The 22,625-nt window shown below is 33.3% G+C and overlaps 5 protein-coding genes across 6 annotated transcripts; 2 read left to right on the top strand and 3 right to left on the bottom strand.

Moving 5' to 3' along the window:
• The first annotated feature begins 203 nt into the window (after window positions 1-203).
• On the top strand, window positions 204-2,115 carry LOC105782139 (equilibrative nucleotide transporter 8). The gene is made up of 2 exons (XM_012606660.2): window positions 204-893; window positions 1,226-2,115. The coding sequence occupies exons 1-2, from the start codon at window positions 374-376 to the stop codon at window positions 1,918-1,920; spliced, it is 1,215 nt and encodes a 404-aa protein (XP_012462114.1). The 5' UTR covers window positions 204-373; the 3' UTR covers window positions 1,921-2,115.
• A 314-nt stretch (window positions 2,116-2,429) lies between these two features.
• Window positions 2,430-4,178, bottom strand: LOC105782140 (uncharacterized). Its single transcript, XM_012606661.2, has 3 exons — window positions 3,486-4,178; window positions 2,893-3,065; window positions 2,430-2,776 (listed from the first exon to the last, which is right to left on the bottom strand). Exons 1-3 carry the CDS (start codon window positions 4,023-4,025, stop codon window positions 2,638-2,640), a joined length of 852 nt encoding a protein of 283 aa, XP_012462115.1. The 5' UTR covers window positions 4,026-4,178; the 3' UTR covers window positions 2,430-2,637.
• Window positions 4,179-12,483: 8,305 nt separating this feature from the next.
• On the top strand, window positions 12,484-14,566 carry LOC105783901 (heme oxygenase 1, chloroplastic). The gene is made up of 4 exons (XM_012609613.2): window positions 12,484-13,168; window positions 13,676-13,899; window positions 14,082-14,189; window positions 14,302-14,566. Exons 1-4 carry the CDS (start codon window positions 12,742-12,744, stop codon window positions 14,392-14,394), a joined length of 852 nt encoding a protein of 283 aa, XP_012465067.1. The 5' UTR covers window positions 12,484-12,741; the 3' UTR covers window positions 14,395-14,566.
• A 790-nt stretch (window positions 14,567-15,356) lies between these two features.
• On the bottom strand, window positions 15,357-17,809 carry LOC105784077 (hypothetical protein). The gene is made up of 5 exons (XM_012609863.2): window positions 17,629-17,809; window positions 17,448-17,545; window positions 16,731-16,794; window positions 16,355-16,451; window positions 15,357-15,545 (listed from the first exon to the last, which is right to left on the bottom strand). Exons 1-5 carry the CDS (start codon window positions 17,684-17,686, stop codon window positions 15,467-15,469), a joined length of 396 nt encoding a protein of 131 aa, XP_012465317.1. The 5' UTR covers window positions 17,687-17,809; the 3' UTR covers window positions 15,357-15,466.
• A 1,207-nt stretch (window positions 17,810-19,016) lies between these two features.
• On the bottom strand, window positions 19,017-22,053 carry LOC105782800 (chaperone protein dnaJ 49). 2 transcript variants are annotated; one of them, XM_012607794.2, is made up of 2 exons: window positions 20,660-22,053; window positions 19,017-19,439 (listed from the first exon to the last, which is right to left on the bottom strand). In XM_012607794.2, the coding sequence occupies exon 1, from the start codon at window positions 21,799-21,801 to the stop codon at window positions 20,674-20,676; it is 1,128 nt and encodes a 375-aa protein (XP_012463248.2). In that variant the 5' UTR covers window positions 21,802-22,053; the 3' UTR covers window positions 19,017-19,439; window positions 20,660-20,673. The 2 variants fall into 2 exon arrangements, with proteins under 2 accessions (XP_012463248.2, XP_012463247.2); XM_012607793.2 differs by having other exon boundaries at window positions 19,017-19,321.
• Window positions 22,054-22,625: the final 572 nt, after the last annotated feature.

Here is a 22,625-nt window from a genome sequence, read left to right as displayed (position 1 = left end):
TACCGTCCCCACAAACAGCGCATATTTTCTAACAAGCATGAGCCCCCCATTGGTTCCAAAATCCCAAACCCATCAATCAAATCCCATCATCAAGTGGCTCCAGCTTGCCCTCCCATGGTTAGTCAAGCTGGTTCAACTAAACCAATTTCACAAAGGCAGCTAGCTAAGCTATATTGCATTACAAATACCATTTAAGCCTCTTTGCTATTGACTAGCTTAAGCTGCTACTCTCTGTTAGGCTCAGTTTAGCTTTGTTTATATGCCATTCTAATCAACAAGTCAATTAATCAATTCTCTAGAACAACCTTATACCTTATTGGCAACCTTAAATTCCAGCCAAAGTACTGCACTTGCACTCTTGTAAGTGCAGGATATGCAAGAAATGGAAAACCCAAAGGCTTCAACAGGTCATCAGCTTGAGCCAAGGGATACTTACAGAGTTGCTTATGTAATCCATTTCTTGCTTGGTGCAGGCAATTTGCTTCCGTGGAATGCTTTCATCACGGCTGTTGATTACTTCGGTTATCTCTACCCTTCCAAGCATGTCGAAAAGGTTTTCTCCGTGGGTTACATGAGCACCTCGGTGCTGGTTTTAGTTGTTATGATAAGTTCGAGTTCATGCTGCCGGACAAATCTGGCTCTGACTCGTAGGTTTAGACTGAACATGGGGTTTTCCATGTTTCTTCTCTCCCTAATGGTGGCTCCGACTATAGACTGGGTGTGGCAGGGTGGTTGGTCTGAAGAGAAACAGAATGCAGCCTATTTCGTGACGGTCACAGCCGTTGTAATATGCGGTTTAGCGGATGGATTGATAGCAGGGAGCTTGATAGGATCAGCTGGAAAGCTTCCAAAACAGTACATGCAGGCTATTTTTGCTGGAACTGCCTCTTCAGGTAACACTTTCACTGTTTAGTTCCCATCATGATTCTCCTATTGCTTTTCTGAATCAAGCAATCATCTAAGAGTAGTTTTAAACTATATCAATGACAAGAATGAAGTGACTTTTACATAAACCATATACAAGAAAACATGCCAAAAGCTAATATCAGACCTAGTGACCTTCACTGCGTGTCTTGAAAGGATTTTTCAGAGTATGAAATTTATTCCATGAAAGTGCAACCTTTATTCCTCTAATCTCCATATTTCCTGTAAGAATGACCATAACAGTTGCTGTGTGATCTGCAATGTTATGTGACTCCAATATCTAACTAAATTCGACATACAGGTGTGCTGGTTTCACTCCTGCGAATAACAACTAAGGCTTCACTTCCACAAACCCCAGAGGGCCTGCGAGCAAGTGCTCACTTCTACTTTATAGTCAGTGCAACTATCCAGCTTTGTTGCATTCTTTGCTGCAATTTGCTATACAAGTTACCAGTTATGCAACAACATTACAGGATTCTTGGAGATGACCCATTTTGCTCCAGGCCACAGTTTTGGACCGTGGCAAGAAAGATCTGCTGGCCAGCACTTGGGATTCTCATGATTTACGTAGTGACCCTGTCGATTTTCCCTGGATTTATAGCCGAGAACCTGGAGTCAAAATTTCTACAGGACTGGTATCCTGTTTTACTAATCACAGTGTATAATGTGGCAGATTTCATGGGAAAGTCTCTGACTGCAATATATGTTCTACAGAGCATTAAGAAAGCTACATGGGCTTGCATATCCAGGCTTTTATTTTATCCGCTTTTCACAGCTTGCCTCCATGGACCGAAGTGGCTTAAGGGTGAAATACCAGTAGTGGTGCTTACATTTATGCTCGGACTGACTAATGGATACCTAACAAGCGTGTTGATGATCCTAGCCCCCAAGACCGTACCAGTGTCAGAAGCAGAATTATCTGCAATCGTGCTGGTCGTGTTCCTGGGGATCGGTTTGGTCAGTGGCTCAGTTCTTGGTTGGTTTTGGATCATTTGATCCCCTTCCTCAGCTCCCCTTGTCTCCCAACAGCTTGTTTTCCTTGCAAAAGGAAAAAAGCTTTGCCTTCATGTGCTCCCCAATCTGTGAAAAACACCAGAAGGAAAAAATCCAAGATCTATCAAAAAAATCTGGGTGTTATCTTCTTTAGCTACACCATACATGAGTAATTAATTTGATCACAGTTTTCCTTCATTTTTTTTTTCTGCAAAGAAAAGAAAGAACTCATAAAGTTGGATTAAGGCACAATCTTTGATTAATTAAGTCAAAAAGATAACGTGAAAAGAATTGAATATTCTCGCCTGCACAAAGTTTATTACCATCCAAAGGCAATGAATAATAACAAAACAACCAAAAAGGAAAATACAAATAAAAAACAGTGGTTTTTGTCTTTTAATCTTTTGATAAGATCAACAACAGGGAATCTTTTTACAAATGATAATCATCAATAACCTGAATTCACAAAAAGGAATCAAAATAGATGGATTGAAAAGAAAGAAACAAGAACATTCACTGGAAGATTTATTTTTCATATATTATTTATATTTCCTTTTACATTATATGGTATTACCAAGGATGAGAAAAGGCAAAACAGAGTTCTCAATAACTACACATAATTCACTCATATCATTTCTACTTAAAAACAAAGAAAAAGGTAACATGAACAAAAAAAGTCAGAAAAATAGCTAAATATACAAGCCATGTCAGAGAAGGCTCTTAAGAAGCAGCAGTCAAAGGTGGAGGCATTGAAGAAACTCCATGGATAAAGCTTGGCTCTGGTACTTCACTCAAATTTTCCCCATCTTCTTCTTCCTCAGCATCCCAAAGAAACCTTGCATATGATGCTAGCACAAAACTGCAAATTTTCATCAAAACAAAGATGACAATATTCAATCAATCATTGTGTGGTTGAACATAAACGATTAAACCCATTGTTTAGAATTTAGTTTTTTTGGGGAAGGAGGGATTTACCAGTCATCAGGAGCTGCTTTAACAGCTTGATCGAAGTAAGTTTCAGCTCTGGAACTATCTTTGTGAGTTTCCCAGATTAAATCAGCATACATAGATAGAACATTCCCGTCATTTGGATTAGCCAAGATCGCCCTCCCGCAGTATTCCTCGGCTTTCACGAAATCCCCACGAACCTGTCCGGTTTTCCCACATTAGATAAACTCAAAAACTCGTTTTATTTTACCCTTCATTTATTTTTTTTTAAACTTAATTGCGTATCCTTAAATAACGACTTAAAATTTAAGTTAGTCTCAAGTTTGCTAATCAAATGTCCTTCTAACCATTAGTTTGAAAAAGAAAAAAACACAGAGATCAGATATCAGCTCAAATTTAAGGTAAAAGATATGTATCTAGGCAGTTTAAATCTAATCTAATGCAAAAACAACTCTTATTTACAATTTAATCACGAATTTTAAATATAGTTCATAGTGGATTCAACCTGACTGACACAATAGGATTCGATTAAAATGTTTTGAGATTTAAGGATCAATTTAAAATGAAGTAACAGTTTGGGATGTTTGATGTAATTAAGCATTAAAAAGAATCCAAGTTACCTCTTTTAAGAATCTAGCGTAATTGCTGAGGAGAAGTGAATTTCCAGGATTAGCCTCGATCATTTTCTGATAATACAACTCGGTACCATCGTTTCCGTTATTCGAATCCCACGAGCTCCATTCGTTATCACCACCACTGTCCGATCTACCACCACCATCAGCCCCGCCAATTTCACACTCTTCCTCCACCGCGAGCGACGCCGTTCTCCGCCACTGAAATCCAGCTTCTTCTCTCTCCACCTCCTCTTCTTCCTCAACAAAGATCGTATTCAAGATCCCATTGTTTCGCTTAACTTCTCTCATCTTAGGGACCACCATCTCCCTCAGATCCGTCTCCGACACCGCCCTCGTCATCCTCCTGCTTGGGTCATCGCCCGACCCAACAGAAATCGAGCTCGAGCTCGAGCTCGAACACAAAATCCTGAGCGAAACGGATCGGGTTCGGCCAATCAGGTGCAACGAATCGAGCTCCGGCGACGGCTCCTTCGAGTGTGGGACCCATGAATTAAGTAACGGCATCGATGCGCTCCTTAAAAGCATGTTGGACTAAATTGAAAAGTTAAGAAAATTAAAGGGTGAATATGTAGAAATAAGCCAAAGATTTGGGGTATCTAATGCTTCTCAGCTGCAATTGCAGCGTTAAAAGAGAAGTTGAGAAAGAAGGGAATAGGCGGTGCTGGATTTTTATCGGGAGAATAAGTGGATGTACGGAAATCATTTGGGCCGCTGATCTGATTGAACCTTTCATGGTGATGATCAGCACGTGGGTTTTTCCTCAGCTGTTTGGTTTCCGAGAAAGTAAAAGAAAGTAGATTTTTAGCGTTTCTACCTTATCACTATATTCATTATTTATTGATATTCATATAATCTTTTTATATATATAAATCTTAAAAATTATTTTCCTAATTAATATGGGCAAAATACCAATGAAAGCCTTTTTTTTTAATTACTGAAATTGGCCCATTAAAAAATTAATTACAGGAATGGTCAAATTCCCCGAAAACGCATCCACGTCAGCACGTTGTCAGGTGACAAGGTAGGAAAACGCTTCCTCAAGGGAGCGCTTTGCCTACGTGGACATAAAGCGCGCCCTCAAGAATGCGTTTTGCCCGTATCTCCTGCTGGTTAGAGTTTTGGGTTTTTGTTTTAAGGTTTAGAGTTAGGGTTTTAAAGAAAAAATTAAATAAATAAAGGATTAGGGTTTAAGGTTTATTAATTAAATTAATTATAAATTTTTCAAAATTATATTAGGTTTCGTGTTTATGGTTTTAAAAAAAATCAATTAAATTAGGGTTTAGGATTACTTGAGTAAATTAATTGAAAATTTTTAAAAAATTAAATTAGGGTTTAGTGTTAATTTAAAAAAGCTCCCACGTGGACGCTCTTTTGCTACAGTAGCTCTTGAAAAAATAATTTCAAGAAGACGTTTCTGAGCAAATAGTGTCAAAAACGCTTTAAGCAGGATGCTTTGTCAATAAAAGTACTGAAAGAAGCTCCCACGTGGAAGCACTTTTGCTACAGTAGCTCCTGAAAAAATAATTTCGAGTATACGTTTCTGAGCAAATAGTGTCAAAAACGCTTTAAGCATTATGCTTTGTCAGCAAAAGTACTGAAAGAAGCTCCCACGTGAACGCGTTTTTGCTACAGTAGCTCCTAAAACAATAATTTTGAGTAGACGTTTGGGAGCAAATAGTGTCAAAACGCTTTAAGCAGGATGCTTTTTCAGCAAAAGTACTGAAAGAAGCTCCCATATGGACGCGCTTTTGCTATAGTAGCTCCTGTTTGGCCTGAGGCTATAAATGAGGCAAATTTTTTCTCAGATTGCATAAGTTACAGCAAAAAAAAAAAGAGTCTAAGAAGGATAGAAATTAAAGATGAATGAACGTATTAGTGCTGTTATTTACTATGATGGTGAGGTTCGTCACACCGAGAACGGTGTTATTTTTTATCGGAGAATACAGTGCGACTGATTTTTAACCAGAACATAGATTTGACAGAACTTCGTAAAAGAATTAGGCGTAAAATATTCGGAATGACGTCAATAAAAGTTCTGTCTATTATTTATCGGTTTTGTTCTTCTGTTGATCCAGTGACATATGACTCGTTCGACGTAAAATGTGCTTGTAGCTTGGAAGTAATGGTGCAAACTCATCTCGCTAGTGGAGCACCCTATACGAAGTTATATGTGCAATTTACATCGCCAAATGATGCACTTGCGACTGCTGTTCGAGAGGTATACACGACCCCTGACCGACACTTGGTTAGTGGGTTACAAAATACGGAACAACTCATGTTTGGTAGCGGTATGGAATACACATCCCCTGCACGACACTCTGTCAGTGGATGGGACATGCACCTTGATGGGTCGATGTTTGATGCTGGAAATACGTATTGGAGAACGGCATCAACTTGTAGTGGTTGGCAATCCACATCCAATTGGGGACGTTATGAAATGCCCAGAAGAATGGATGATGTACTCCCTACGACGTCCACCGGTGAGGGGACCTCGTATGTTACAGATGATGGTGGGTTAAAAGATGACTCCGATGTGGATCCACCTTAAGAGCCCGGGTCCGATGGTGTAGAAGTTGTATTATTTTCTGAACTAGAGCCTATTCCAACCGAACCTGAAAATGTCGAAGGGGGTTCAGATGAATAAGAAGATCCAAGATTCAGGACATACTCACCTCCAGCCCATATGCATAATGTCGATCTGTCTGTAAATGATGCGTTGGAGTTTCCAGATCTACCACATAGGTTGCATGATCGCACAAGTTTGATACTAGATTCCGGTGAATTTGAAGTTGGTAATGAGTTTTCCAACAATGATAGTTTTATTGGTGCATTGAAACAACATTTTTATTGTAAAATGACTTACCCTTTTGAAAAGAGTAAGTCATTTTTCGGAAAAGAGCTCCTCAATATATAATTTTGCTTTTATATAAAAATTAACTTAAATCAAGTTTAATATTATTATATTGATAATAAATTTTATTTTTATTTTTGAAAATATTTAAAATATTAATATAAAATATTATATTTTTAATATTATTAAACATACGTATTTAATTATTTATATTTAGTCATATAATAAATTATTAATATAATTAATATAATTTATTATTTTTAATAAATTATTTAATATTTAAATTTTATTTTAATATTAAATTTTAAAATAACAATTTTAAATAATATTATTCACATATTATTGAAAATATCAATATTAATTTTTAATACTAAATATTTATTACAATTATAAATATATTAATAATAAATGTTTTGTAGTATAAATGTTAAAATATGTCTTAAGTCTATATACTCTTCACAAATTTGCAATTTAGTTTCGTACTTCTATTTTCAAAAATTTAGTCCCTCTACTTTTCAGATTTGAAAATCAAGTCCAACTGTTGACATTGTTGATTTTTTTGTCAATTTTGTTAATGTCACATTTTAAATAAAAAATACTCAATTGATAGTAATGTAACTAAAAAATAATCGTTGCAATGAACCTAAATTTAATAAAATATTTTTAATATATGTAAAATATAAAATTATAGATGTAAAATAAACTCAATTAAACAATGAAAAATAAAAAAATCTTAAATGTATGTTTGTTTAATTGAAAATAACTTTTATGAAATATTTTTAAAGAACTCGCCAAATAAAAGAAAATATTTTATATAGATTCGTCCAAACACCAAAAAATATTAACTTTTTTAGAAAAATAAGTCATTTTTTAAAAACTATTTTTCGAAAGTCATTTTCAATGAAAACGGAGCCTAAAATTAAAAAAACATGTTTAAATTTTAAAACACATATAAATGCCGGCGCGTAGCGGGAAGGATGGTGTTGACCAAGTTGGGACCGTGGTGCGCAAGTGGTGGAGCCACACGGTGGGTGGCTGGGTGGGTCCATACCATAGTCCATGGCTCTAAATGAGGTGGGCTGTCGTTCATTGGTTAAAGTGGGATCTTCTTTCCCTAGATTTTTTTTTTTTATTCTGCCTACCCTAATCCCCCATCTTTTGCTTTCTAGAGACCAGCAAATCAAAAGGATAATATCGTCTTTTGACCTCTCTCAATTATTGATTTATTTCTTAGATATTTTCTTTCGCCTTTTTTTTTTCACACAGCAAATCAAATCATATTTTTAGAAAGCATATTTTTAAGAGGTAAGATATGGTTGTGGGGATGATGGGAATATAAATCATAATTTCTAAAGATTGCTAAACTTTTTAATTTATCACATCTCATATTGAAAGTTATTATGTGTCACTATTTGATTGGCTGATAGTGTCGCATCAGCACAAATTAAGGTGTTAGAATAGAAGTACCAACTCGATAAAAAATTCAGACATTAATTTAATACTTTTGGACAAGTTTAGGGGACAAATTACAAATTATAAATTTATATGTCGTTAGAGAATATAAGTTTTATTATTATACAGTTTTAAGTTTTAAACAGTTTTGTAAGTTAATTTAAAATATCCGTTAAGCTCACAAGAAAAATTATATTCAATTAAAATTTCAATCAAAAGTTAGCAATGAATCGAGTCCTTTCAAATTAATATTTTCATTGAAGCTCGCATGGCTTGAGCCCTTGAATTTAATTTTACATCAAATCTTTGATGATACGTTAAGTAATGATGTGATGAATAACGTAGTGATTGACATAAAAAATGGTGGTTATATTTTTATTAGGGTTAAATTAATTTGTAATTCTTTTCCACGAGAGAGTTTTTCAATGTTTCGCCTGAAATTTATAATTTTTGTTTTCAATCCTAAGAATCTAAATAATATGAAAATTAATAAGACATGAATTTTAAAATATTCTCAAAAAATATTAAAAAATTTATTTACATATAAATCAAATATCTATAAAATACTCCACTTATTATTTGCATTCAATATTATCCAAATTGAAGTGTCGAATACGGGCGTTGATTGAGTTTTAGTTCGATTAGTATCGACATTGTTGTCAATGTAGGAGGGCGTACCTACTTAAGGGCTGAGAGAGACTATGAATAGTTCTAAACATTGTATCAAAAACATGTGTAAATATCAAACACAAATACTTTTAAAAAAATTCCTACTCGAAGCCACCATACAAATAGATATGAACGTCGTAGAATCCAAAGAGAGAATTTGATAGTCAAGTTATTATAAAAGCATGAAGAACCCAGAAAATAATCTCAAGTGCAAGTCCCTATCAAATTTATCATACATAAAATTCCAGCCAAACACTATCTTTTTCACAAGTGAGAAAAAAATATCAACTTGGTTTACATCCCTCCAATCAAATCCTCCTTCCTGGTAGGTCATAATTTTTCTGACCATTTTAAATAAATAAATGTCGTTTGTAGAAATGATTAACTAGTGGATAGTGATGTTTTTGTCCATAATTTCTAATGTTTCATGATATTTATATATATCATAAAAAATATAATATCTATTTTAAATACTTTTATTTAGATTTAACAATTAAACTATTATGACAAATTTATATGGAACATAATTAAAATATCAACATAAACACTTGTAAAAAATTTAATTAGGCATAAAATAGTGCTCTCAAAATTCATATTAAACAAATTATTAACATTTAATGTTTTGTATAATTTTATATCATTTTAAACACGTAAAATATAACACAAAAATATTTATAAATGATATGCCTAATGTAGAAACTATAATTTTGTTTCAATTATATATATATAATTTTAATTTTGATTTAATTGTAAATATTTTAAAAACTAAATAAATCCAATAATTTTCATGTTAGGTATATAAAATTTTTCCTAAATGATGCTACATCGAGTACGATGTTAATTATTTGTGAAAATTGAGCTAAATTTAATATTTATGTATTAAATTGTATAAAATCAAAGTTCGTATATCAAATTGAATATTGCATCATAATTGTACAAATAATCTTCTAAATTTAATCCCGAACTTTTAATTTTTTTTTGAACATTAATATCATTTGCTATTTTGGATACAATATCTAAAACTACTCATAACCCCTTCCTAATCTTTAAATAGGAGGATAATGCTCTAAAGCACACTCGAACCCACATCCTTTCCCACTGACAACAACACTAATACTAATCTAATTAAGACTCAATCGTCCCGATACTTAATTTAATAACATTGCATTGTTGTCTAATAATCCAATCCTTTATTTTTATTTTTTTTTTCTGAAAAGCCTTTAAAAGTAAATTCTCAACTTCAATACTTTAAATTATATTTTATATCTATGCTTAGGTGTCATCAAAACAAACCCTTTAAATTCTAAATAAAGATATAGTTATAGATATGATTGATTGTTAATGTCCAAAACAACAAGTCAAATCTCAAACAATCATGTAGCATGTTGAATTTTTTTAATGGATATGTTTTGGATTCATTCATAATGCTAAAGTTTAAAAGTATTTTTTGTGGATTAAGTCTTAATTTGATTAGTATGGTATTATTGTTAATATAAGAAGATGTGAGTTTGAGTGCGTTGAAATGCATTATCTTCCTATTTATAGGTTAGAGAGGACTATAGATGGTTTTAAGTATTGTGTTAAAAATAACAGATATGATAAGAACATATAATAATAAAATTATTAAAATAAATTTGAATTTTTTTCTAAAATAATATTTCAAAGTAAATAAAAACCATTAATAACTTTTAAAAATGGTATTTTTTAAAAATACTTTTATATAAAATTTTAAGTTATTTTTAAAAAATCAACCAAAATGAAGGTGGTTAGGGGTATATGTGCAAATCCATTGCCATTAGCCCATTATCAAAGCCCACCAACCCTATGTTACCAACATTTTATTTATTCTTTTAAATATGTATTCGAAACTCGTATTCAACTCATTCGTAAATATGAAAATTATTGAATAAAATAATTGTAAATATGAAACTATGATATATATATATATATATATATATATATGACTCCCGAATACATAAAATCCTAAAAAAATTTAGTATATCTACGTTGACAAGTATTTATATTCAATAATCACACTAAAACTCGAATAATATAATACGATATATGACATCTAAACATAGAATTACTCAAAGCAACCGCTAATAGACTATACGACTTGTGTAGGAGTTACAAACAAGGTAGTTAATATTACACTGATGGCTCAACGGTTACAACATATTTACGAGCTAAGTTGAGTTATGGTCCAATTCTTAAAAAGAAAAAAAAAACCAAGGTTGAATTTAACTCAACTTGATCCATTCAAATAACTACGGGTAAGTAAAACTTGATTCAATTTAAAAAATAAAAATAAAAAATTGTTTGAATTTCAAGTTAATTGAATTGCATTATTTGAGTTATTCAATTTTTTTTTCAAATCAATTTGAACAAGTATTAGAAATTGTGTGACCCAAATTCCTGTTAAAAATAAAATACAAATGGCAAGATAGGGGGATCTATTAGGGCGAAGGCTGCACAAAGTTTTTAATCTTACTGCATCACTTCTATTTGACTTTGATTAGAATAAGATTTTTAAACTTATAAATAGACGTAATCGTCTCTCATCTTGTATCATTTGAATTTGACATGGAGAATTTTCTTCCCTCTGCCTGTGATTTTTTCTCGAAAGGGTTTCCACGTAAAATTTTGTGTGTTTTATTTTTCTCTCTTGCTTTGCGATTCATTGTCATTATTGACGTTCAATTTTACAATAAGCAATTCAATTTTTTGGAGTTTAATTCGAGTTGTAAAATTCAATTAGAATAATAAATTGATGTAAATACTCTTTGGATAATTTTTACTCGTTAGTTTTATAAAATATTTTTCAAATTTCTTTATAAAATATATTAAAATTAAATTATTTTTAAAATCTTTAAAATATATAAAATGCTAAATTATATGATGTCTTGAACAAATAAATTATTAAAATAAGTTTATCATACTAATTATCATATTTTCTTTTAAAAGTGTTCAAATATATATGATATTTGCGTTTTTTAACTTGAATTTTAGTCATATCGTCAACAAGATTTCAATATGACCAGTTTATTTATTTTTAATTTGACTTGAATAAATTTATTTGACTCGACTAATTTGGAAAATATTTAAAACGAGTTAAGATGATAAAATAAGACTCATTAACTGAACTAAATCAAATATTTTTCATTCGATTTGATAAAATGCTCACCCCTAAAAATAACTCATTTTATTATTTATAAAATTTTAAAAAACCGAAATTTAATTGCACACTATTATTTATTTATTTTATAAATTAATTTAAAAAACAATTTATTTAATATAAAATTTGGGTCTAAACCTAACTCCAGAACAATGAGCCCATTTAATCGAGGCCAGGCCACCAGGCCGTAGACCGGTCTAGTGTACAATGTACATCCAAGATTCATTTGTACTTATGAGCTATTTTAGTTGCTTTTAGCCCTTTACACGTTTGAGTTAGAGATTCCTTGAAGAAAAGAATTGATGAATGAACACGCAATTTAAGAAATATACAATAAATTAGATTATATTTTCGAGAAAATTAATTTTTGTATGTTAAATTAAAGAGTAAATTAATTATTTCTGTTAAAATTTTTATTAATTTTTATTATTAAAAATTTACGTGTCACCAACATTTGATGTTGATATATAAGAATTTGTTTTTATTTTCTGAATAAAAAAGATAGAATACAACTTTATGATATGTTTACGGTAGTGTGAGGTTACAATACATTCCAAAGGCTAATACCAATATTTGGAGGGTTAGTTCGAGACTTATTATAAGCAATTATATGTATAGGTCTCTAAATTTTATCATGCGAGTTTTAATCCTGTTAGTTCGGATTATACCCATTTTTAGTCCATTTGTATTATATTTATATTTATAATTGTGTTACTTGTTACATTTAAGAAAACAAAAAATACTTCAAAATTAAATTAATGATATTATCGTAATATCCAATGAGACGACAGCAGTTTGGCGGATTTTGATTTAAAATTATAAAAACTGGAGATATCCAATGATGCAACAATGGCAGATTTCTCCTAGATAATATAAGCAATCCATAAAACTTGCACTTCTCATTACACCCAATTTTTAAAGCAATTTATTTTCCATCGCTTCATCTTCAAGATCAAGAGTAATCCAACCGCCAATTCAATCCCCCCCCCCCTTTTTTTAATATTTTTCTTTTCATTATTATATCCTTGTTGAATCCTCAATTGTTTTCTTCTTCACAACCCAAAACCAAATTTCAGTATAAAGAAACTCTTTCAATGGCGTCTCTGACCTCAATTTCCCAATCCCACACTCTTCTCAAAAAACCCAACTTCACACCCTCTATTCCTCACAATTTGTCTTCCAGTTTCACCCCTCGGGACTTCCTGTTTTCCAAAACGCAGTCGTTTAAACTCCCCCAGATGGCTTCCCGGAGCTACGTCGTGTCGGCCTCGACGACGGAGACACCACGGAAGAGGTATCCTGGAGAGGCTAAAGGGTTCGTGGAGGAGATGAGGTTCGTGGCTATGAAATTGCATACCAAAGAGCAAGCTAAGGAAGGTGAAAAGGAAGTGAAACAGCCCGAAGAACATTCCGTACGGAAATGGGAGCCAAGCATCGATGGGTACTTGAAATTCCTTGTGGATAGTAAGCTGGTTTATGATACTCTTGAATCTATCATTGACAAGGCTGCTTTTCCTATCTGTAAGTTTCCTTTTTCTCTTTGTAGCTAATTTTTGTTCTTCTTTATGTTAATGACGTCTTTTTTGAATGGTTTGTGTACATGTTTATCTTTGTGTGTGTATATACCATAGCTGTTAATGTTTTATAGTTGGTTGAATATATGATTTTAAGATGGGTTTACAAGGGAGATTTGATTTTGATTTGATGGAGTTTTGGTTGAATATATGTCGATGCTGTACCAAATTTTCTTTACTTTTTTCTCTGTTTCTTTGATCCAATGGTCCGATGTAGGTACATTGTTGGCCTTTTACAGAGCCTTCGAAGCACGTTAGCATCTAAAACTAGATCATTTTATTCCTTGAAACGAATGCCCTTTAAAGCATCAATGGTGCTAAGCTAACTCCAGGTTTATGGTTTATCATGCATCACACAGTTCATAGCTTGCTCATGTTATGTATGTCCAATGATTCTTCACTATGGTTTTCCTACTGCTAGAAAACTAACTTGATATGCCCGGGTCTGCTGCAGATGCTGAATTCCGAAATACCGGATTGGAAAGGTCTGAAAAACTGGCAAAAGATTTACAGTGGTTCGAAGAGCAAGGTTATGCCATTCCCAAACCATCTTCTCCCGGTATTACCTATGCTGAGTATCTTAAAGAAATATCCGACAAGGATCCTCAAGCGTTCATATGCCATTTCTACAACACGTATTTTGCCCACTCAGCTGGTGGTCGGATGATTGGAAAGAAGGTAAACTAACTAGTATATTACTCGGTCCTGACCTTATGAGTTTCGATCTAGTCAATACCCTATAGTTGTGCTTTTCTTTAAAACGAAGGCACTTCCTCCAATCCACATGGACCTTCCTCCCCCCTTATCTCGATTTAAGAACTAGTATACTCAAGCTCTCCTATTCCCTCCCTCTATATCAGGTAGCTCAGCAGATACTTAACAACAGGGAGTTGGAATTTTATAAATGGGACGGTGACCTTTCTCAACTGTTACAGAATGTCCGGGATAAGCTGAATAAAGTAGCTGAGGTATGTTATATCGAGTCATTGCAGAACTCTCTTTCCCTTTTAAGGCCGTGGTCTATAAGTTCATAGTAAATTTCATCACTTTTAACACCTATGTTCATCTTTGGTAATGCAGAGCTGGACTAGAGACGAGAAGAACCATTGTTTGGAAGAAACGGAGAAATCTTTCAAGCATTCAGGGGAGATCCTTCGACTGATATTGTCTTAATGTTCGTAACCACATGGTTGTTCTTGTTGTTTGTAAGTATGGGCGTAAGCCAATGTAAGTTAACTCTGGGTCAAACCCTGCATATATCATCATTTGGTTCAAGAACAAGATGACTATCCATTGTGTCTATCACAATTTGAATGAAGTTACAAAAGAATGAATCTTTGGCTAAGCTAGCATGACGGAAGTGCTTGATCTATTCTTGGCCTGAATTGCATAGATTTCATTATAAGTTAGGATGCTATAATTTGGTCATTTAGTTTTTTTTCGATATCTTTCATGTTTATGTTTATTTTATGGTTCGTGTTTGTACTTCCTAATAATGTCGTTTTTAAAGTTCGAATCTGCATTATTTCATTAAAAGTGCAATGTGCCTTACCTACGAATCAGTGGATACTAATTCATCGTACCAATTATTAAATAAAAGCTTATTAGCCAAACTTAAAAAAAAAACACTTAACAATTAGTGATTTAATAAAAACTTATCAATAGTCCAGTGACTTCAATAAAATTTTTTGCCTAGTTCAATTATAATTTTGCAAGCTTTTAAAATTAAGTGATCAAAACATGAACTTGCTAATAGCTTAGTAAGATCGAGCGACTTATATTTACTTTGATGGTATCATCTCAATCCAAGGATGGTAAAAAAATCTAGACTCAACAAGTTTCGAACTGACCCGATCAAATAAGGTAAGTGTTTTTTCTTTTTTGAAATCGAATTTCAAGACAAGTTGAGTCTAATCATAGTTTTGATTTTTCGGGTCAGATTTAAGGTGGATAAATAACAATTTAATTTCGGGTCAAAGTTAAGTTTTGTTGGGAACATATTAGGTGGAGTGAGGCAAAAACCACCCTACCCTGTTCCATTGCCATTGCTACATATCTCGCGCCTCCTTAGATTATAAATGTATTGAGCATACATCTGTATCAAAAAATCATATCTGGGAAAAAATACTGATGAATGAAGCAAAGGGTATCGTTCATCTAAGAAACAAAACAGAAGTTACAAAAGATTATTATAGTAAACATCCATGAAAAAAACTGATTCAAAAAGACTGAGCCTCTTTTACATTCAGTCATCAAATGTGCTCATAAATCCACCAATGAAACCAGCTCCATTGCAGTCTCCACATAAAATCTCCCTTTTCCCCCTGCAACAAACAAATTTTGCTTGTTTACGTTATGTTTGATACACTTAAAAACTACGTTACTCAGACTCGAGTATGTTGCTAACACTGGTATTGTTAGATTTTCTTCCGTGCATTTGGAAGATCTTTCGAGGTCATATCCTCACACTCATGTGCGGAGCACAAGGGTTAAACACGGATATTTCAAGAATTTAAGAGTCAGAGCAACATAGCTTAGAAGAAAAAAACTTCCAAGGATTTGTCCTTAAATCTAGTTGTTACTCGGACTCCAGTTTCAGTGTTGGATACGAGTATGTCTCTGACATGGGTATGTTCAATTTTTTCTTTTAAAGATTTTCAATGTATTTAGAGGGTCAAATCTCATAACCATGTATGAATATGCGTTAAACACGAGTGTTGGACATCATAGAACTTAAAAGAAAAACAAAGAGTCGAAGCATTATAGATTTCTACAACTGGAAATGATGGATTGAATAGGATAGGTCCCAAAATATCAATTACTTAACATTTACGGAATCCGGTCCGGCCTAAACATAAAACTAACAGAGAGAGTTCTATGATTTGTAGCCACTTGACCAGTTCATAGATTAATATTTTTTTCTTCTTTTACAACAAAATTTGCAACATGAACAAATCAAACTTCATTCCTTGATTTATATACCAAATATTGCAGACAAGTAAAGTAGGAAAACTGACTAATTAACTCCGAATGCTATAAGTTAACTCGTGATGACAGAAATGACATTTACGAAAGCTAATGGAATGGTGACGGATAAAAGGGGAAGGAGAAGGAGGAAAAGAAGATGTCACACCTGCAAAGCCAACACAATCCACCAGCTTTAAATCGTCCATTGTAGTGATCAACGGAATTCACTCCGGTACCTTTGCATTGAGAACACTGTTTGGCACCTGGTAATCGAGTGCATAAACAAGTTTTTTTGTTTAGGTGATGAAACGTTACAAACAAGTTTACTATATTGTTTAAGATACCATATACAACATTAACAGCAAAAAGTCTTAAAATTTTTCAACAGTTCACTTTGATAAACTACCTCATTGCAGGCTAGGGACTGCATAAAAAGCATTATCATAATCAATGAAATATCTAGTCATAAGAAACAAAGAAACCTAATCTCGGACGAAAAGACCAGTCCAAAGATAAAAATCATTAGCCACGGTTTTGCTTACCATTTCCGTCACAATCAGCGCAAACAATGCTCTTCGGTTTAGCTCTTTGATTATCATCTACAGCCTGTCAAACCAAATGCTAAGGTAAACTTACAAGCAGAAAATTACAGAATATTAAGAAAAAAACGAAGAAGATTATAACAAAACCGAAAACATCCCCCCTCCCCTTTCCACCCTTCTCATTCCAAGTTACATACAAAGATACAATGAAGTCTTTTACATGGACCTCAACCCGTAACCATGATAATTCCGATTCATACCATGAATCGATAACCCGCCCATGAATCGATTCCTTACTCATAACCTGTTTTTACTTTCATTGCGAAATACCGATACATTAACTATCTATGCCTGGTCTGATAACCATAAAGTTGAATGTTACATAGTTTTTTTTCCCAGTTAGCCTTAGCCATTTTCAGAAATCATTCTATTTAATATCTTAGTTCTTGACCTTCATTTTTTTTCTCAAAAAACGAAAAAGTATCCTATATCCACACACGAGTCCGAATAACAAGAATTCCTTACTTTATACTCTATCTTCTCACCAAAAAAAAAAAAAAGTACAAAAAATACAATCCAATTCCAAAATTCCAATTTACAGATGAATTTGAAGCAATTTGCAACAATTGAGCAATTATCAGACTTCAAGTTCCGCAATTCCACTAATAAAATGCAAAATTAAGATGATTTATGAGATGGGTGGTTAAAAAAACTCACCTTGGCCTCTAAAGATTGAAATCTGGCACCTTTGGAGCTCTTAAACACTTCATTTACCCCAATAACCTTCCTTGGGATAGAATCATTAATAATTATCCCTAAAAACCAATGAAGAACAATATGAAAATTAAAAAAATGGGGTTTAATCCAATATCACTAAAGCATAAACTTTTAAACGTACCTGGTTTATTGGGAGTGCTGAAGGAACAAACTGAAGTGAAACATACAGAGTTAGCCATCCTTTATTTTCTTTATTCTTGAGTGAGTTTTTCAGTAGGGGTGATGTTTTTTCACTTTCTCTTAGACTGCTTAGTGTGTTATAAATAAAGCTTTGAACTTTGAGAGAAGCAAAATGATAACAAGGGTAAGGTGTTTCTTAGCGATCAATAATTCAACTGGATAAGAGGCCTCAGGCTCCACAATTAGATATTGGTTAAATTATAGTTTTGGTCCTTTTATTATGTTAGAACTTTAAATTTAACTCATATTTTTATCTTATTAATTTTATAATATTCTTGGTTAATCCCAATTACTTTGCATCCATATTTTTTCCGGTCAATATTAAAAAGATAATAAAAACATGTTAACATTTATCTAATGTGATTTTATTTATTTCTTCCTTTTGCCAATAATTTGTTGTATATATATATGTATGTTTGTAATGCAAAATCAAGCAGAAAGATTATATCAACGAAATTTGAATTATAAAGATTAAAGCATTAACAAGGGACCTTAATTATTACCCTTTGCATTTTGGTTTGGTAATTTACCAAAAGTATATATTTAATATTTATATTACATAATTAAAAATAAGATCAATTAAACTCAAGTTCAAAAGTCAAACCATCACTTAACAAGTTTTATAAAGATAAATTCTCATGTCCAGTTCTGTAGTAGAGATAAACCCGTTACGGTAAGACCTACAGAAACACGTATGGGTTCGGGGAAAGGATCTCCTGAGTAGATATTTATTTTTTGCTTAAGCTCATTTCTTAAAAATATTATTTTTGTCTATATTTTCTCATCACTCAATAAGTTTTGTTTAAGTCCATATCTCAAAAATATTATTTGTCTATATTTTCTCAAATATCGAACGGAATAATGAATATCAAACAAAATTTACTCTCAGAAATACCAAATGAACTTCTGGACTTGAACAAATAATTAACCATAAGACAAGCCCATTCAAAATCAGAAACACCATGATTATTTGAACTGAATCAATTAATCGGACCAATTAAAGTACGAATCCAAAAAAAGTCATTTGACCGATTAATTCGAAAATTAATATAAAGTTAGATTATAATTTTTTAATGAATTTTTAATAATTTATTTAGTTAAACTAAACAAATTGATCGAATGATCAAACCAGCGAACCAAAAGTTTGACCCCCTGTCCAGATTTAGAAAACACTTTTGCTCTGAAAGTTCTGAAAACCCCAGAAAATGTCCCAACACAACATCTAAAACACAATCCATTGTTCACATTTCATGATAGAAAAACAAGAAATGAAGACAGTTTTATCGGTCAATATAGCTTAATTAACATCAAAATGGGATGGTCTGCATATGCAATATGAGTCCAGATAAATATTCTGGACAAGCATCAATCTTGATATATAGCATCTTACATTAAACAATGTCAAGAAACAAAATTAGTATGTGGTCTAATGCTCTCTTAGCAAACTTTAGAACCCCATATACAGGATCTGGAAACCTTAAAAATTATGGAAATTGCAAAGATTTAGTGTTTTTTTTTTGCCATGTCATGAGTACTGTCCAAAACAGAGTGCAGTTGCGTGTGTTTGCATAGCATGGGCAGAAAGCAGAGAGTGCAATGCGACAATTCACGACCTTTTTCGTTCAGTCTATCGCCTGCATCACAAATGGACATTGTTAGCGTATTAAGACGAAGGGGGGAAGTCACTCTTTCTCAACACCTTCATCAGCACAAGCAAGCGATGACAAAAGGTATTTTCATCTCCGGTGATACCTGCTCAAATGACAGATTATATCCAATTCATTCATTAGGATTACTGTTAACGAAAAATACCACCTCACACTGGGTGCCATGAAAACCCCACAGGTGATAAATGAAGCTCAAATTTATGTTTAACAACAGTAAATGACTGTTGAAATACGAAAATCAGCATGCTACAAACAGAAGGAAATCATTGTTGCATGGTCAAATGACATCGTAGATCAAAAGACATACAAAAAAATCCAAGAGTATAGATATGCCTAAAAAAAAGGAGCGATTCAAGTTGTCCTTACTCAAACTCCTTCATAAGAATCCTCAAGCAGTACACCAAAAGAACATGCAACCACTAGACCTAGCTAAGCTCCAGCATTGTAGATGATGTAACTATGTATGCACTTTAGCTTAAACACCGTATTTGGTGTTTAGAAAGGAACAATTTGAAAAAGCCAAACTTTTTGTCATGTTTCAGCTGCATAGATAAAGTGTATGCATGTACCCGCTAGCAGGAGAAACTTGTCTCTTACTGCAAATGAGCATAACAATGTCAAGCACTGCCAAAATTAAAAAGAGACATTGCTTTCCATAATTTGTTGAAATCAAAGCAAGGTAATAAGTCCCCGGTAGCATCTATATATAAAGCTGCATGTAGTCTTGAATAGGGGGCACATGACATCAGGAGTTCTGATGAGGGTGAGTATTAGTTATGAATATGTATTTTAGCTTATTATTGTGTATCCTAGGTTGTTTGAGTTTGGAGGTCACATCAGTCGGTTTGATGGCACGGTTTTAAATGGTCAAAAAAGTTCCAAGACCTCATCACTAGTAACAACAACAAACATAATTCTAGAACATATACAAGTACTAGCATAGAGTGCCAATAAACTGCTTTAAGAACTATTTTCAATGGGAGCAGAGTGGCTAAGAACAATTAGAGCATATTAAAGGAACAAAAATGAAATAGGTTTCAACTCTAACTAAACCACATTTAATTTTGATCATCATGAAGCTAATAACACAGGCATACTATCATCATGCTTGACGAATAAACATATCATTCAGACATAGATGAGGTTATATTAATAAAGTCAATATCAAATGAATAACAAGCTATCAAACTATATACTCCGAACCCCGATATCTACATGTCAGTATTATACCCATGCTTAATGGTCACAATCATTGCACTCAAAACTTAATGGAACAAGAAAATATTACAGGAGCATGGAAAAGACCTTAATAGAAGCCATTAAGCTGCCGCCGCAGCAGACTGAAACTTCTCCAACAAATCACAATGCGGCGTCTCGCGGATAAATCCCCATTGCTGCCGCTGAAGCTCAAACCTACAATTCTGAGCCAAAACAGAGTAATAATCTCTCTCAACACGCTCCTCGATCCTTACACGCTCGACACTATTAGTCGGATAATCCTGCTCAAATTTTGTGGACCTCACATAATAGTTCACACCATTCTTTGTTGTGAACTTGTACTCATAAGGATACGACCTGGACAGTGAAAAAACAGGCTCAGATGATGGTAAAAAGCTAAACAAGAGGATTAAAAGAACCGGCAACAACTGAATCAACATTCGGATGTTGAATCCAGTGGAGCCTTGATCCCCCATTCTAGCTCCCATTCCAGGCCCAAAATTGAAACTTCGAAATTGGGTCGTCGCCGGAGGCATCCCACCGAAGAAGAAGTTTCTAAATATCTCATCGGCATCAAAATCAGTATCGTAAAAGCCGCTGAATCCATTGCCCCCGCCACGGAACGGTGAAGCTCTCCTTTCATAAACAGGTTCATCTGATCCAACAAGATCGTACTTTTTCCTACTTTCTTCATTGCTTAGGCACTGAAACGCTTTCGAAACCGCCTTAAAAGCTTCCTCAGCACCGGGAGCTTTGTTCTTATCGGGATGAACTTTCAAAGACAGTTTCCGATAAGCTTTTCGAATATCATCAACGGAACACGATTTCTCTAACCCCAAAATCTCATAATAATCCTTCTTTTTCCTGATTTGCTTCACGATTACGAATTGTTCTTCGGTGTAGGTACCCCCAGCCGCCGACGCCGGAGAAGAAGCAGAAGCAGACGCAGCCGATCCATTCGGTATATTCCTCCGACGAATCGAGGGTTGATCAGAAGATTTAGATGGAGAAGACCCAGACGGATCTTTAGCAGACCCAACAGGTTCCGAAGCCGGCTGATCGTCAGATTTCCCTCCTTCCGCAGCAGATAAGAGATTCTCGATAGGAAGCGATGGGTCAAGACGACGAGCTTTGGTGAGGAATTTGAGGGCACGGGCTCGATCTCCGGCGTCCAAAGCATCTTTGCCGATTTTCAAGCATTTCAAAGCATCGTCTTTGTTGCCATCCATGATTGAATTAGAAAAAAAAAAGAATCAAATTCCAGAGATAAAGGATCGAAATTGAAGGGAAATCGGGGGATCTTTGCCCTAGAAGAACTAGGGGGTAAAAAGGGGAAAGGGGGAATAGGCTAATAAGGGTTCATATGCTATTGATAGTGAAAATAAGGGGCTGAAATTCTGGAAATAGGAAGAAGAAGAAGAAGCCGAAGGGAAGAGGAAATTGTGAAAAGGAAGAGAGTTTCCGTGAAATTGTTGATCTTTGGGGATAAAAGATATTTATCATTAAAATCTATTTTTATATTATTTAAATAATATAATTAATTTAGAATTTAATAATTTATATCAATATCTCTCAAAAAAATAATTTATATTAATTAGGCTTTTTGAGTTGATTTAAAAGTTTTGTATGTACTGAATTTTTAAATTTATTAATTTATGAATAATTCTAATAAAATAATAAAAATATTTAGCCTGAAGATAGATTAAAGAAAATGATTAATTTAGTTTAAAATATGGGTTAGATTTGAGTTTTTATATCTAAAATTGAGTTTGATTTAATCTGGTTAAATTTACCTTTTAATATTTAAAGTTTGAGTTTGATTTAATGTAAAATGTTTTGTATATAATTTTAAGTATTTAATAATTAATTATTTTTAAATGTTATGTTTTTAGGGTTTTTTATTAAAATAATATAAAAAATTAAAAAAATACTATAGTATACTTTTTTTTATTTACCAAAATGGTACAAAAATAATAAAAAAAGAAAAAATATGGGCCTGCCACAGGCGGCACCGAAGGTGCCTGTGGCAGAGACGGCACCAATATGTTCGTAT

This window comes from Gossypium raimondii, chromosome 13, assembly GCF_025698545.1.
Source record: "Gossypium raimondii isolate GPD5lz chromosome 13, ASM2569854v1, whole genome shotgun sequence".
Classification (NCBI taxonomy): domain Eukaryota; kingdom Viridiplantae; phylum Streptophyta; class Magnoliopsida; order Malvales; family Malvaceae; genus Gossypium; species Gossypium raimondii.
Note: the sequence above shows the minus strand (reverse complement) of the source record. Positions and strands in the feature narration are given on the sequence as shown.

Bases quoted from the DNA above. Each gene is read 5' to 3' on its own strand.
- LOC105782800 (XM_012607794.2), bottom strand. From the start codon at position 21,801: ATGGATGGCAACAAAGACGATGCTTTGAAATGCTTGAAAATCGGCAAA.
- LOC105783901 (XM_012609613.2), top strand. From the start codon at position 12,742: ATGGCGTCTCTGACCTCAATTTCCCAATCCCACACTCTTCTCAAAAAA. The intron at 13,169-13,675 runs GTAAGTTTCCTT...GGTCTGCTGCAG, and splicing joins CAAGGCTGCTTTTCCTATCT to ATGCTGAATTCCGAAATACC. The intron at 14,190-14,301 runs GTATGTTATATC...TTGGTAATGCAG, and splicing joins AGCTGAATAAAGTAGCTGAG to AGCTGGACTAGAGACGAGAA.
- LOC105782139 (XM_012606660.2), top strand. From the start codon at position 374: ATGCAAGAAATGGAAAACCCAAAGGCTTCAACAGGTCATCAGCTTGAG. The intron at 894-1,225 runs GTAACACTTTCA...TTCGACATACAG, and splicing joins TGCTGGAACTGCCTCTTCAG to GTGTGCTGGTTTCACTCCTG.
- LOC105782140 (XM_012606661.2), bottom strand. From the start codon at position 4,025: ATGCTTTTAAGGAGCGCATCGATGCCGTTACTTAATTCATGGGTCCCA. The intron at 3,066-3,485 runs GTAACTTGGATT...AAAACCGGACAG, and splicing joins ACGCTAGATTCTTAAAAGAG to GTTCGTGGGGATTTCGTGAA. The intron at 2,777-2,892 runs GTAAATCCCTCC...GAAAATTTGCAG, and splicing joins AAAGCAGCTCCTGATGACTG to TTTTGTGCTAGCATCATATG.
- LOC105784077 (XM_012609863.2), bottom strand. From the start codon at position 17,686: ATGGCTAACTCTGTATGTTTCACTTCAGTTTGTTCCTTCAGCACTCCC. The intron at 17,546-17,628 runs GTACGTTTAAAA...ATTGGTTTTTAG, and splicing joins CAGCACTCCCAATAAACCAG to GGATAATTATTAATGATTCT. The intron at 16,452-16,730 runs GTAAGCAAAACC...CTCGATTACCAG, and splicing joins CGCTGATTGTGACGGAAATG to GTGCCAAACAGTGTTCTCAA.